The sequence below is a fragment of the Aythya marila genome, assembly GCF_965140915.1.
Source record: "Aythya marila genome assembly, chromosome: 1".
In the NCBI taxonomy this organism is placed as follows: domain Eukaryota; kingdom Metazoa; phylum Chordata; class Aves; order Anseriformes; family Anatidae; genus Aythya; species Aythya marila.
The window spans coordinates 183,434,641-183,447,358 of record NC_139042.1 but is presented as its reverse complement, the minus strand read 5'-3'; the positions used below and the strand labels follow the sequence as shown (position 1 = coordinate 183,447,358).

The window sequence follows — 12,718 nt, the reverse complement described above, 5'->3', positions numbered from 1 at the left end:
CATTTCTGCTATTTTTAGTGTAGAAGCTGCTGGTATTACAGTTATCAGTGAAGTGGGCTTGGATCCTGGTCTTGACCATATGTTGGCAATGGAATGTATTGACAAGGCAAAAGAAGTTGGTGCCACGGTAAGGTTGTCAGGCTGCGTGTGATTCTGCCAGGATTTTATTAGTAAAGCCATTCCTTTAACACTAGCCAGCTTTTGGGCATGTCACTGATATGTGATGGGTTCTGGACACCTTATTTTTTTCTGATGCTGGGAATTTGGTGCCAGCTAAACCGATTGGTGAGAGTCTGTTACCTAAGATGGGCTTGCTCCAGTGTATGTTTTGGTTTCCTCTCCTTTACAGACAGTGCCTGCATTGTGGCAGATTGATGCAGTTGTTCAGTGAAGTTCTTCTGTTTCCCTCACTGCAGGTGATTTGGCCTGTTTGGGGGTAATGTCATCAGGAAGTTTAACAACTAGCAGGGATTCCGCAGGGTAGCTCTGTACTGTTTCCATCTTGTGTCTGTCATCCATTCATTGTTTCTTCCCTGTGGACAAATCTGACAGGTTGTATCCTACACTTCTTTCTGTGGTGGCCTACCAGCTCCAGAGCACTCTGACAATCCTCTGAGATACAAGTTCAGTTGGAGCCCACAAGGAGTCTTGCTGAATACAGTTCAGTCTGCTACGTATTTAAAAAATGGAGAGGTGAAGTAATCCTAGTATTTCCATTTAAATACCAAGAAGGTGATGTTGGGAACTGGGCTTTGTGCTGTTTGCTTTTAAGCCTAAGCACCATGGTACCTTCTAGTATCATGGTGCCTGGCTGCTGGTGGCTTTTTATTCTTACTGTATGGAATCTGATAGCAAAGGAGAAACGTGCTAATGACTAAGGCGCTAACTTGAGGTTAATGTTCTGGGTTCAGTTTCCATCAGCTTGCATGTATTGCTTTTGCTGCTTAATTGCCCTGTGTCTGTCTCTTTGAAACAAAAATGAATGTGTATCCTACTAGCTTTTCTTTCTAGTCACGTTTGCAACCCAAACAGCTTCATTTTGTACTTGCTTGGTGCTTAGCAGAATTCTCGAATTGTTTTCCTTTGGTGCAGTGTGTAATGCTAACTGGTCTTTGTGGAAGCGAACAGGGCTTTCTAACAAGGTTTATATATAAGCTCTGGTCTGCTGTTTGTGCAGAAGACGGTGGAGTAGATCTAACCCAGCAAATGTCATTACCTCTGTTTTATGGAAGGATTGCAACTGATTTCTGCAAAGCTATTGCAAGCTATTGTCACATTTCTGCTTTCCGCTCCTGTTTGTTTGATCAGTCCCACTTGCTCAGAGTAGTTACTGAGCAGGGACTCTTCAAATGTCAAGGAGACTGTCGTGTATAACCACCCTAAAGTTTGGCTAATTACCTAAACCTTTCGATCTGCAAAACTGAGAAATCGTTTGAGATGCTTTGTCATGACATTTTGGTTCTCTAGTGTTCTTACTGCAGTAAGAAAAAATAGAAATTCAGGACTTGTGCATTGGATCTCTTTAAGTAAAGCAGCAACACTTAGTTGTAAGTTTCAGATGAAAGAGTCTCTTGGAGAATGTGAAAATGTTTCTTCTTTAATTCTGACCTGGTTCACCTGTTGCTAGGAAAAATTAGATCATGCATGTGAGTGATTCATTATGAGAGCACTTATTGGTAAATTGTGCAATTTTTCCTCCTTGCCACTAAATCTGTAGCAATCTCTGACTTGCGTCGGTTTCTTCCACACAAGTGTCTTGCTTCATAAACACAGTAAGATCTTAGGGCATTGGTGTGAGTTGGTTGCTTTAGTCTTTGTGCTAGAAGGAAGCCTTGCCCCTTTGGTCAGAAACCACAAAATTAATTTGTATTGGTGCTGTACGGCAGATCTGTGCATCTGCTGCTTGCAGGAAGCAGAGTTCAAGGCTTTATTTGGTAGTGATAATGGAATTAGTCAACCTTATTTTTGTTTTCCTTCAACATTGCATTCTCTCTGTGCTTTGTAACCCCAAGTGAAGATGCACATGGGAAGCAATTTTTATCAGTATATAATCTATCTTTTTTTTTTTTTTTTGTATCTTAAAAAAAAACCACGATAATAGTAAATAACAAAACAAACAAAATCCACTACCATCCTCCTCTTTACATTTACATTTTCCTTTTTCTAAAAAAGGGAAAGAAAAAAATTGATCAAAAAGCAAGGAGCCTATGGGAAGAATCTCCCTGCATAATGGTGTAGTTTGGGGGTTGCTCCAAAGTTACAGTAGTGTAAGTGAAATGGGAAACTGCAACCTCAATATAGATGCTAAAGGAATTAAAATTACTAGGGTGTGTTAGAAGGATGTGGATTATCTGAGTCCTTTGATTAGTAATGGCTGATATAGCGCATGCTCCTTGTTCATATGCTTAATGGCTTGTGCAACTGCTTTACTTAGATTGAGCCTTTGTTTGCAGCAGAAACACTAAACGTAATGTTCCTACTTTGAGCACACTTCATCTTTTCTGTTGCAAAGTAAATCAAATTACTCCACCAAAATAATCTTGCTGTTCTTTTGCGGAATTCAGGTTATCAATATTCCTGCTGGAGGAGCGTTGCTTGATTCTGTTACTTCGATGGATTTTTTCCCAGGATTAAATTTGGAAGGTTTCCCCAACAGAGACAGTACCAAATACGCTGAGCCGTATGGTATTCAGACAGCTCACACTTTGTTAAGAGGCACCTTAAGATACAAAGTAAGATTTTATTGTTCTGTTGTTGTTCTTATTTGCCTCAAGAGATTGAATGCTGTCATTTCAACAAAGCTCTGTATTTTGTGGATGTCTGTCTTCTGAGTTAAGGTTTTTGTCAAGGCTTAAATTGTTTTGTTTTGTACATGGCATGAGAAATGGCTTATCTTTTTCCCTCTTAATACCTCTGTTTCAATAGAACAGGATTTTTTCTTTATTTCTGGGAGGGAGGGAGGCTTGCTTCGTAAAAGAAGACTGAAGGCCAATGTAGAGATATAAGGGCTACAAATTGCAATAGCTCTCTCTTTGTCAGTCTAGATCTTGTTCTGATCTCTTGATCAGAAGCTAGAAATATGCAGAAGGCATCTTATCTCCTCATGAAGTCTTAATATGACAGTATCTGCTCTTCCCTTTGGTGCCTGGTAAAACTCTCTTCTTCTGTATAATTGTTAGCACAAAGGAAAAAAGATGTCAGTGTGTCATAAAAGAGGTGTTATTGGCTGTGCTGCGAGAAGTATGTTTCTATGGTTAGTGTTGTCTTCTTAATCACCGAAGGAGGTCAGTTGCCTTGGGTTGGGGTGATGTTGGTAGGGATGTGTGAAAGAGCACAGCATAGCCCTAGCCATGTGGTATCCCTGCTGGGATGTGATGCTGAGCATGGCAGAAGTTAACGCTGGCCCTTCATGCACTGCTCTGTCATGGAGCAAAAAGCGATCCACTGAATGCAGAGGCTGATATCTCGTTGCAGTGCCTTTTAGAGATCAAGTTGAGATGGCTAATGGAGTCAATTTAAAAAGAGGTGTCACAGAGGGATCTGACTGCAAGGCCATCTGAGCTAATAACCTTGTGCTGGTGGAGGTGGCTCCTAATTATAATTAGCCCTCTCCAAGGGTGCTTTATTTCCACCATTCTGTTTTGTTTTTTTTTTTTTTTAACAGTGTTTCTAGTCACTGGTATTTGAGTGGTTTTTTTAGGTATCCAGCAGCTGTGTGGGAGTTGTCCTTGTTACTGTTAATGGGAAAAAAACAAAAATGAGCAGAAGCCAGTTGAGACTTATTTTATCATGCAGCCTATTGTCCTTTGCAGTTCCTTTTAAATGCCATTCCACTCCACTCATTGTCTCTATTATTCCTGAAGAAAGATGTAAACACACAGGGTTTTTAGCTTAAAAATTAGTTTATTTGATGTCAGTACAATTAAACAATGTACAGCTGTGCTGAGCTGAATTCAGTCATGGGCTCTCTGTGGCCAGCTGGCTGATACTACCCTGTCTGTAATGATGTGCTGGCCAGCTTGGCCTTTCACTCTTATGAACCAATTCTACTTACCACAGAAAGATTGATGGCAGAACAATAATAAATCACTAAAGATGATACTGGACAATTAGGGGGAGAGGTGGAGAGGTACTGAAGGTTCTGAGGTACCAATCTGTTGTTGTAACCCCATTGGCATCATGTTATTGTAGCTGCTTTCCCATGGGCATAATGCTTAACACAAGCATTGTTGCTTCCATAACTACATTTGAATCAAAGTAAATACTCACCTCAGTTTCAAGTGGTTACTATTTTTAACTATGTCATTCTTTTATTGCAGGGATACTCTAAAACTATGGGAGGCTTTGTGAAATTGGGATTAATTAACCCAGATCCTTATCCTTTGTTAAACTCAGATGCACCACGTCTAACCTGGGTGAGTTAGTTCAATTCTTCTACCGCCTTTTCTCTATTTTATTAACCTTTTTCTTTCTAGGATTGGGTGCCCATAGCAATGGGAATCTTGTATTGCATCCTGCTCTTCTCTGCTTTTTATTCTTAGTCACTAGGAAGATTTTCTTCAGCAGGAACACAGCACAGTGCTGGAACGGGTTACCCAGGAAGGCTCTGGAGTCCCTGGCCGTGGCAGCTTTCTGGGCTCAGCTAGACATGGCATGCTATGGCTGATATGAGTGCTAGCAGAAGTCCTGCTTCAAGCAGGGCGTTGGGCTAGGTGACTGTCAGAAGTAGTCCCCTCCAGTGTTTCTCTGAATTGTCTTAAATTTTCTGCTAGTAAGACCCCAGCCCTCAGTGCTAAGTTTGCAGTGTCTATATTGGTATTGGCCTGTGGTCTTCAGTGTAAAAATTTTTTTAGAGCATTAAGAAGTAAGAATTTAAGCCTAAAGGAGTATATGAAAATCTTTTTGTCTGTTAAAACTCTATACAGAGTTTTGTGGTTTTGTGCTTCTATACAGAGGCTTGTGGTTTTTTTATTGTCTTCTGTTAACTTGCTTTTCTGTCTATCTTACTCATGTCTCCATGCACTTTAACTCATCAATTTTGCAAAATCTTTGCTGTTTCTTTCTCAGACATATTTTTCACTGATTTTACAAAGGCACATCTGGGGATATATATAAGTCAAGGAAAAATTTGACACTATAACGAAATATCAGATGTACCAGCTAAGGAACTTTTCCAAGGTGTGCTTTCTGGTCCATTTAGGGTTACCTGCAAGGGACGCTTTGATGGAGATGCTCTTAGTGATGCATTAAGTGCAGTTAGAGGATAAAACTGACTTAAGCTTTTTCAATAGTACTGGCATTGGTTGCTTCCTTTGCCATCAGAAGGCATTTATATGTGGGAAGTAGTTTTACTCATTTTCCATGGCAGTGGAAAGTACAGTAACTTTGAAATCTGATTTGCTTTTGTTTCGTGAGAGCTGAATACATCTAGAGTTTTGTAACATATGGATTTCTAAAAGAATTTAATTTGACCAGAGAGTATAGTTAGTAGAAAAGAATGATAAAAGGAGGCAGCCAAGGTATGACTCTTATGATATGCTGCTGTTGCACTTGACAGTCCATGTGTTGGTTCTCTGTGGGCAAAGCAGAGAATTTCCTATCTCAGTATGGTGTAGAGTGAGCTATATTTACAGAGAGCTTATTACTTGTCAGGTCTGCATGTATGTCATGTGAAATTTTTCTTGTTTTGCAAACCCCTGAGACAATAACTTTATTACCCAGATGAACAAAATTCAGATTTGTCTCCTGTGTCCTTTGTGCTTTTATCCGCGTTAATCTGGAAAAATGCACCAGGCTTACACTGTGTGAAAGGAGAGCACAGTATTTTTCTGATGATGCTGTTATTTCAAGTAATGAATGTCTTGAATATTCTCAAAACCAAAGAACTAACAAGGTGAAAAGGCTGAGTCTGACTATAATAGAGCACTGCTCATCTTCCCAAACTCCAGAGAGTTTTTTAGGCTGCAATTTCAGCAGTGTGTTCATTTCAGTGATTGGAAAACAGCCCATCAGCAATGGGCTAGATGTGACTTATTTTTTGAGATGATTTTTGTCCACTTTCAGTTGTAGGGTCGGTATCTTCAAGCTTTCTTTGCAAGGATGGCTAGAATTTCTAATCCTCCTATCCTTCAGTCTCATTGCAAGCTCTGTCTCAGCAATGTAGTTACATCTTAGTACTTTTATCTTGAAATGGACGTTCATTGTTTATAGACCAGCTGAGAGAGATCCTTAAGTTCCTGACTTACTAGCTGTCTCAAGGTAGCTTCCCTTTCACCTAAATATCTTCACAGTGTTTATGCAGATTTCTACATTCCTTCTTCACTGCTGGAGAAAGGGATAAGACAAGAGATAGGCAAGGTAGCAGGAAACAGCTGAGTGGTGGGATACAAACTGTTTTAGGAAAAAAACAACCCCTATTTTCATTTGCTGTGATTAAAAAAATCTCAAACTATCTCACTTTCCCTATTTGTACAATCTGTCTTTTCAGATGTCCTGGGTATTAGCTGAGCTTAGGTTCTGGAAACCTTGACTGGAAAGCAGTGGGAACAGATATCAGGCCTTCAGGAACTTTTTCTTTTTTATTTTAATACAGAAACAACTCATGTGCAAACTCGTTGGAATTCAGCCTCCTGTTGAATACTCTGTTCTCAGAGAAGCTGTGTTTAACAAACTGGAAAGAGACAAAAGTCAGCTTGAGGCTGTGGAATGGTATGTTTCAGTGCTTTCATTATTTTTATTTTTTAAGTAAAAAGTTCTACCAATTTTGGTCCATGTTGGGACTGTTAAATTGATATGCTGAGCAACCTGGAAATTACAAAACAGACTGTTAAATTGATATGCAATGGCATCACTCTATTTTACTACTTCTGGCAGGCTAGGATTACTGGGAGATGAACCTGTTCCAACAGCAGATTCCATTGTGGGGGCTCTTGCAAAGCACATGGAGATGAATCTGCCTTTTGGTATGTGAGAAATCTTCTTTGTGGTTATGACTGGAACAAGTCAGTATCTCTTACCAGCATTAATTATTAATTCTTATTAAGGTTTCTTAATGTCTTGAAATGAAAAATGTAACAGGGAGTGAAGAGAGTAACTGGGGGAGTAGGGAACATTACGTCTTAATAAAAACATTACATCTTTCTGTCCTCCTTTATAGCCCATATCCTAAGTGTATTTCACTTCCCTAATGTAAATGATATGTATGCACAGTGCCTTGCTTGTCAGGAAACTCATCATGTTATGACTGGGAGACAGTTAATGAATAGTTCGTGTGCTTTTCTTTTAGGCACCGGAGAGAGAGATATGATTGTTATGAGAAATGAAATAGGTCTCAGGCATCCTTCTGGTCATTTGGAAGACAAATTTATTGATCTGGTTGTCTATGGTGATAACAAAGGATATTCTGCCATGGCTAAAACTGTAGGATACCCCACAGCTATTGCTGCTAAAATGGTTCTAGATGGTAAGTGACAGATCAGCCTTCAGTGAATGTATTTCAACCTCTGTATCTCTCTTCCTATAGAAAGCAGTATGTGTAGTGTTCCTCAAGTATATATGTGTATTATTATTATTTTTAACTTACCAAACTTCTCGTCTACTTTACAGGAGTGTTTAATCTGCATGTTTGGATCTTCCGATGGCATTTCTTAATTTACTTCTAAATCTGTAGAGATGTTTATTCGTTTATTCTTCAGTGTTTCACTGGTGTAAAGAAGACCTTTGTGATAAAAATTATTTGTTTCCTTGGGAGACTGTGCCACAGTGAAACAGGCTAAAATATACTTGTGTTGAGCAAACTAGCAACTTCCACTGCTACTTTACAGATTGACTAAATTTGAGGTTTGGGGCATATTACCTGATCATGGCATGTGCTTTTATATAAACAGCCACACTCTGCCTAGTCATCACCATGTAAACATGAAATGGTGTCATTTTTCCCCCTTGCTTGTTCTTAATCTTTGGATCTCTGCTCCCCTCCTGGCTAGCTGAAATGAACAAAAACTTTTTTTTTCATCAGGACTTTAAAAGTTCATCTGAACTTTTCACCTAGCCAATTTCACAGCTGTAAGAATCAAGTTCAATCTGTGTGTGATACTGTTTTCAAATGTTTTTTCTTTTTTTTGATTCAGTACTGATGCTATTAGAGAACCTGACACCAGTCACTAAAATTGCAGATATACGTAAAATTTATGTAATTGCAATTTGATATTTGAACTTGTGAGTTGACTTTGGCTGGCTGGCAGACACCCACCCAGCCACTCCGTTAATCCCTCTTCTCAATAGGGTTGGGAGAGAAAATGCAGTGAAAAAGCTTGTAGGTAGAGATGAGCACAGGGAGGTCACCTACCAGTTACCATCACAGGTAAAACACATTGGATTTGGAGAAAATTAGTTTATTTCCAGATAAAATAGTTTTGGACAATGAAATACAAAGACAAATTAAAATGACATCTTCCCCCCTTCCTTTTTTTTCTAGGCTGAACTTCATGTCTCTGTGCCCAATTCCTCAACTCTTTTCCCTGGTCCTGAGTGGTGCAGGGGAATGGGTTGCGGTTGGTCCATAACAGTTTGTCCCTGTTGCTTCTACCTCCTCAGACTTTTCCACTGCTCCAGTGTGGGCTCTCCCCAGGCTGTACTGGGAGGCTCTGCTGCAGCACCTGGAACACCTGCTCCTCTCCCTCCCTCTTTCTCTGATGTTGTTGCTCACAGAGTTTTTTTTCTTGTACTTTGTTCCTCACTCTCCACTGCCATGCAGCATTTTGAACCTTTCTCAAATATGTTCCCCCGAGGTGCTCCATTTTGGGTGCTGGGCCCAGCCGTGCCCCATGTTGGGCCTGTTGGAGCTGGCTGGAACTGGCTGTGTCCAGCATGGGGCAACCCTGGCCTCGCCTCACAGAGGAGCCAGCCAGTCCCACTGCCAGCACCTGGGCATGGACACACAACTTTAACACATAACACTATTTTTTTTTCCTCCTTTATTTCAGGTGAAATAGATGTCAAAGGCATGGTTATACCATTGACGAAGAACATTTATGGACCAATACTTGAACGTGTTAGGGCAGAAGGTATTGTGTACAGTACTCATAGTGTTATCAGACAGTAACTGGAAGCAATGGATTGAATCTGGTTTTGGCTTTGTTTGCTTTCCCACCACAACGTGAAGAATCTAAATTTGGACCAGTTAAAGACAGTATCTGGTATTTCAGACCCAAATGGTGCCTTCCATAAAATCAGTTGCCTGACTTTGATGTAGAAACTTCAGATGCCCAGATGCATGTGTTAGTGTTTTCCTTTCAAAGCTGTAACACTTTCATGCACGTTTCAGCATCAATGAAATCTTTCCTTATATCTTTCCTAAATATCTTTTTTTTAAATAGAATTTATCTCCTAAATGTGTAGGGTTATTATTGAGTCAAAACTCAGCTGAAAGGAAAATCCACAAGTGGCTTTTGTGAAGGAAAAGTCTGCTTAATGAGTTCCCTTTATTAGTTTGAGTTTATTTTTTTTTATGTGCTGTAAACAATTCAGTAGAGATAGAAGTTATACTCAAATTTTAAGTCTTCTCCTGTTCCCTTTGACAGTATTTTTGAACTTTTTCACAATAACAATACGCAAGAAATAGTTTAGAAGTTCTGCACTACTAGCAAATAAAATCCTGTTAAATCTTGAAGATATCCAGCTGTTTGAACCTAGATCTTAATATTTGTGAAATCCATCTGTTACAAATGTAAACTTAACTCCTGCTGTCCACCAAATTAATTTTAAAACAACTTACCCTCCATTCCCTTTCCTGTTACAGAGCGGAAGCTCTTTGTGATACATCAAAATAACTGTTACGTGCTGTTTTTGCTGTTAGGAGAGCACATTAGCATTTAGCTCTGCAGCTAGGAAGGGTATTCTTAAATACACCACAGTTAATGTGTTCACAAGCTGCTCTAAATGACATGTTTACTCTTTCCACTTATCCCACGTGCCTCGTCCAGGTTAAGTACTGTTACAAAGGGAATGGTCTGTCTAATATAAGCAGCTTTGAAATGCAGTAGGCTTAGAGGCTTAAATCATTACTTTTTTGAGTTAGCTTCTGTCCTTTTGCTATCATGCTTTTGAATTGTTGCTTTGGGAGCCTATCCATACTACTCAATTCATTGCCACTTCACACTGATGAGGGTTTACCAGTGCACCAGCTTATTTGATGCTGAGTGCTGTGCTGCACAGCTGTGCCAGCTCAGCTCTAGCAGCAGTGTCACTGCACCAGCCCAGAACTGAACTTCAGTCTGAGTTCAGCTTCTCTCTGACTAAACAGCAGCTGCTTCCTTCCCGTTCAGGGCTGTTTCTGTACTTTAGCTCAGGGATTTCTACACCACCTTGCAATGCAAGTATGGATTAGACTTCTACCAGTTAGGTCTGTGCAAAGCTGTGTGCAGATGCCAGCTGCAGCTGTATCTGTGCAGCTGTCTGGAACTCCCCTTCTCTAAAGCTGAATACTGATTCTGGAGCTGTCACCTTTGACTTTGCTCACAAATGCACTTTGCTGATGAACGCACAGTCTTTTATCTCCTGAGCATCATAGTTCTATTACCACGGTCCTGAGGGGCTAGAGTTCCCAGTGTTGCTCTGTCTGGTAGGAAAAACATAGTATAACAAAGTATAGCTGAAGTTTTAATCTCCAAGACTTGCTACTCAAGATTTGGAATTTCTTTTTGCATATTTGGTGAAATAGCACCAGCAACAAAGAGGAAGGTGAAAGGAGCCAAAGAGAGAAAGAATAATGAAGGACATAATTATAGTAATGTTGTCAAAGAGGAGGGCTTTTTACATTGAATCAGTGAATGCCTTTGTGCTGTTGAATTTGGAGTCTGTTACATTGCCATGCATTTTCTGAGTATTGGATAAAATCGTGGCTCCACTGAGTTGCTGGACTTAATGTTCTGATCACTGTTGCTGCCTCTGTCCCCCAGGCAGATTAGAGGCCTAAATCTAAGGTTTAAAATTAAATTTGTATTTGTTGGTCTCTTCCGTTCTGATGCTGGGTGAGACCATGATTTCACTTGAGAATTCTCTTTTTCTCTTTTACGCCACAAATACACAACCATGGAGTTATGACTCTCTCTACATATACCTTGGTTTCTCTCTATATATACCTTGTTTTTTTTTTATTTTTTTGACCCAAAAATACAATATTTAAAGAAAATTGGATTTATTTTTTAATGTCTGAAATGACTTTGGAACATAAAAGGAATGAGCACTACAATGTGTTTTCTTCAAGAAACACTGTTACTATGGTTGAAAAATTTTGTATCAGAATATTATTTCCCAGTGCAATGCTTTTTGTTTTCTGAGTTAGGCTTAAATGTATTGTTCAGCTTTTGTATGAAGATTAGACTTCTTGGTCCTCTTTGCATCCTGTTGGAAAGATAATTGTATCTTATACATAAGATTGCCTGAAAAATAAATCCAGAAACCTACGTGTCATTGCCATGTCATCTTTACTGTCTGATGAGATGTAAATGAATGGGATTTGTTTATTACATAGGTGGTGTGTCAACACATGTACTTCCCGATGTACGTCAAATACCTTTTCATACTTCTTACCAGATTCACAAGAGAAGACTCTTCAATGATTGTTTAAGTATCCATATTTAACTCTACAGCTATTACTGTATCATGACATCTTCATCTATAGTCTTAAGATACACAAATGGTTTTAGCACGTCTTGTAGCTGTCCTTGTGCCTAAGCACTTTAGTGGAAAGCTACAGAACAATAGATGTATAATGTCTTCCTGTGCCCCAGAAAGCAATGAAAGCTTGGTCTCTCACTACCCATCTCAGCTTGAGGGCATTTCTTTCCAAATAAGCAGCTGAATACGTGGTTTGGTTTCTGTTATCGCTGCCTGGGCTCTTAAGCTGCTTGTTCACATCAGGCTGCAAAGAACAGATTGTTTGTCACCATGCCTCTCAGTTTTTCATTTTGGAATTTGTTTTAGTGCCAGCTCTCTGTGACAGATAAGATCCCACTTTCTGAGACAGGTACACAAGACAGGTCATGCACAGCCTCTCTCTCCTTTGCCTTGGTGTTTGACTCTCAGCCTCAGATATTCCTATAGACCACTGGGGCACAAATGTATGCCTGCCAGACAAATGACATAAACCTATAGTGGAACATCTGTTGAAGGAGGGAAAAATCTGGGGTAAACTGGTTGTGACAAGGCTGGAGAAATAATAAGAGGAGGGGAGAAAAAAAAATTAGCTTTGAGTTTCCAGAAGAATTTATGAAAGCAGATCAGACCATCTCAAATGCACTGTGACCAGTTACAGGGTTATGGGATCTGACTTCCCTGATACATAGGAATGAACTGAATAAGGCAAAGAGGCTTTTTTGTTGTTGTTGGTGGTGGTCTCAGAAAATATTGTGGCAAAATGTCCCAAGAGAGGGCATTCTATTCCTCCTTGTGCATTTGAAAGTGTTTAACACACCAAAGCATAAACATGTGAAACAGAAATGGATGGTCAGACCTTAGCCTTGCTCCAGGGAAGTAGACAAACTAAGCCTGCAAGCTTTTCCTTGTGCCATCTGTTCCATTTTTCCTCCCCTCTCACATTTTTAATGTTAAGTATACTTTTCTAGCCTGGACATCAGTTGGCCTTCCCTTTCCTTTGTTTGAAAAACTGAAAGAAACTGGCTGTGTCCTACCCCAGCCTCTAGCGGGCTGAGTGTTT

General features: G+C 39.8%; 1 protein-coding gene across 2 annotated transcripts in view; it reads left to right on the top strand.

Moving 5' to 3' along the window:
- The window catches only part of AASS (aminoadipate-semialdehyde synthase), a 30,675-nt gene extending 19,186 nt beyond the window's left edge, over positions 1-11,489 (top strand). For both annotated transcript variants that reach the window (XM_082755649.1, XM_082755650.1), the window contains exons 18-25: positions 19-127; positions 553-693; positions 2,565-2,732; positions 4,320-4,415; positions 6,593-6,708; positions 6,874-6,962; positions 7,286-7,462; positions 8,985-11,489. In XM_082755649.1, coding sequence (XP_082611775.1) covers positions 19-127; positions 553-693; positions 2,565-2,732; positions 4,320-4,415; positions 6,593-6,708; positions 6,874-6,962; positions 7,286-7,462; positions 8,985-9,103 — 1,015 coding nt within the window. In that variant the 3' untranslated portion in view covers positions 9,104-11,489. The remainder of the gene's footprint in view (positions 1-18; positions 128-552; positions 694-2,564; positions 2,733-4,319; positions 4,416-6,592; positions 6,709-6,873; positions 6,963-7,285; positions 7,463-8,984) is intronic.
- The last annotated feature ends 1,229 nt before the right edge of the window (positions 11,490-12,718 follow it).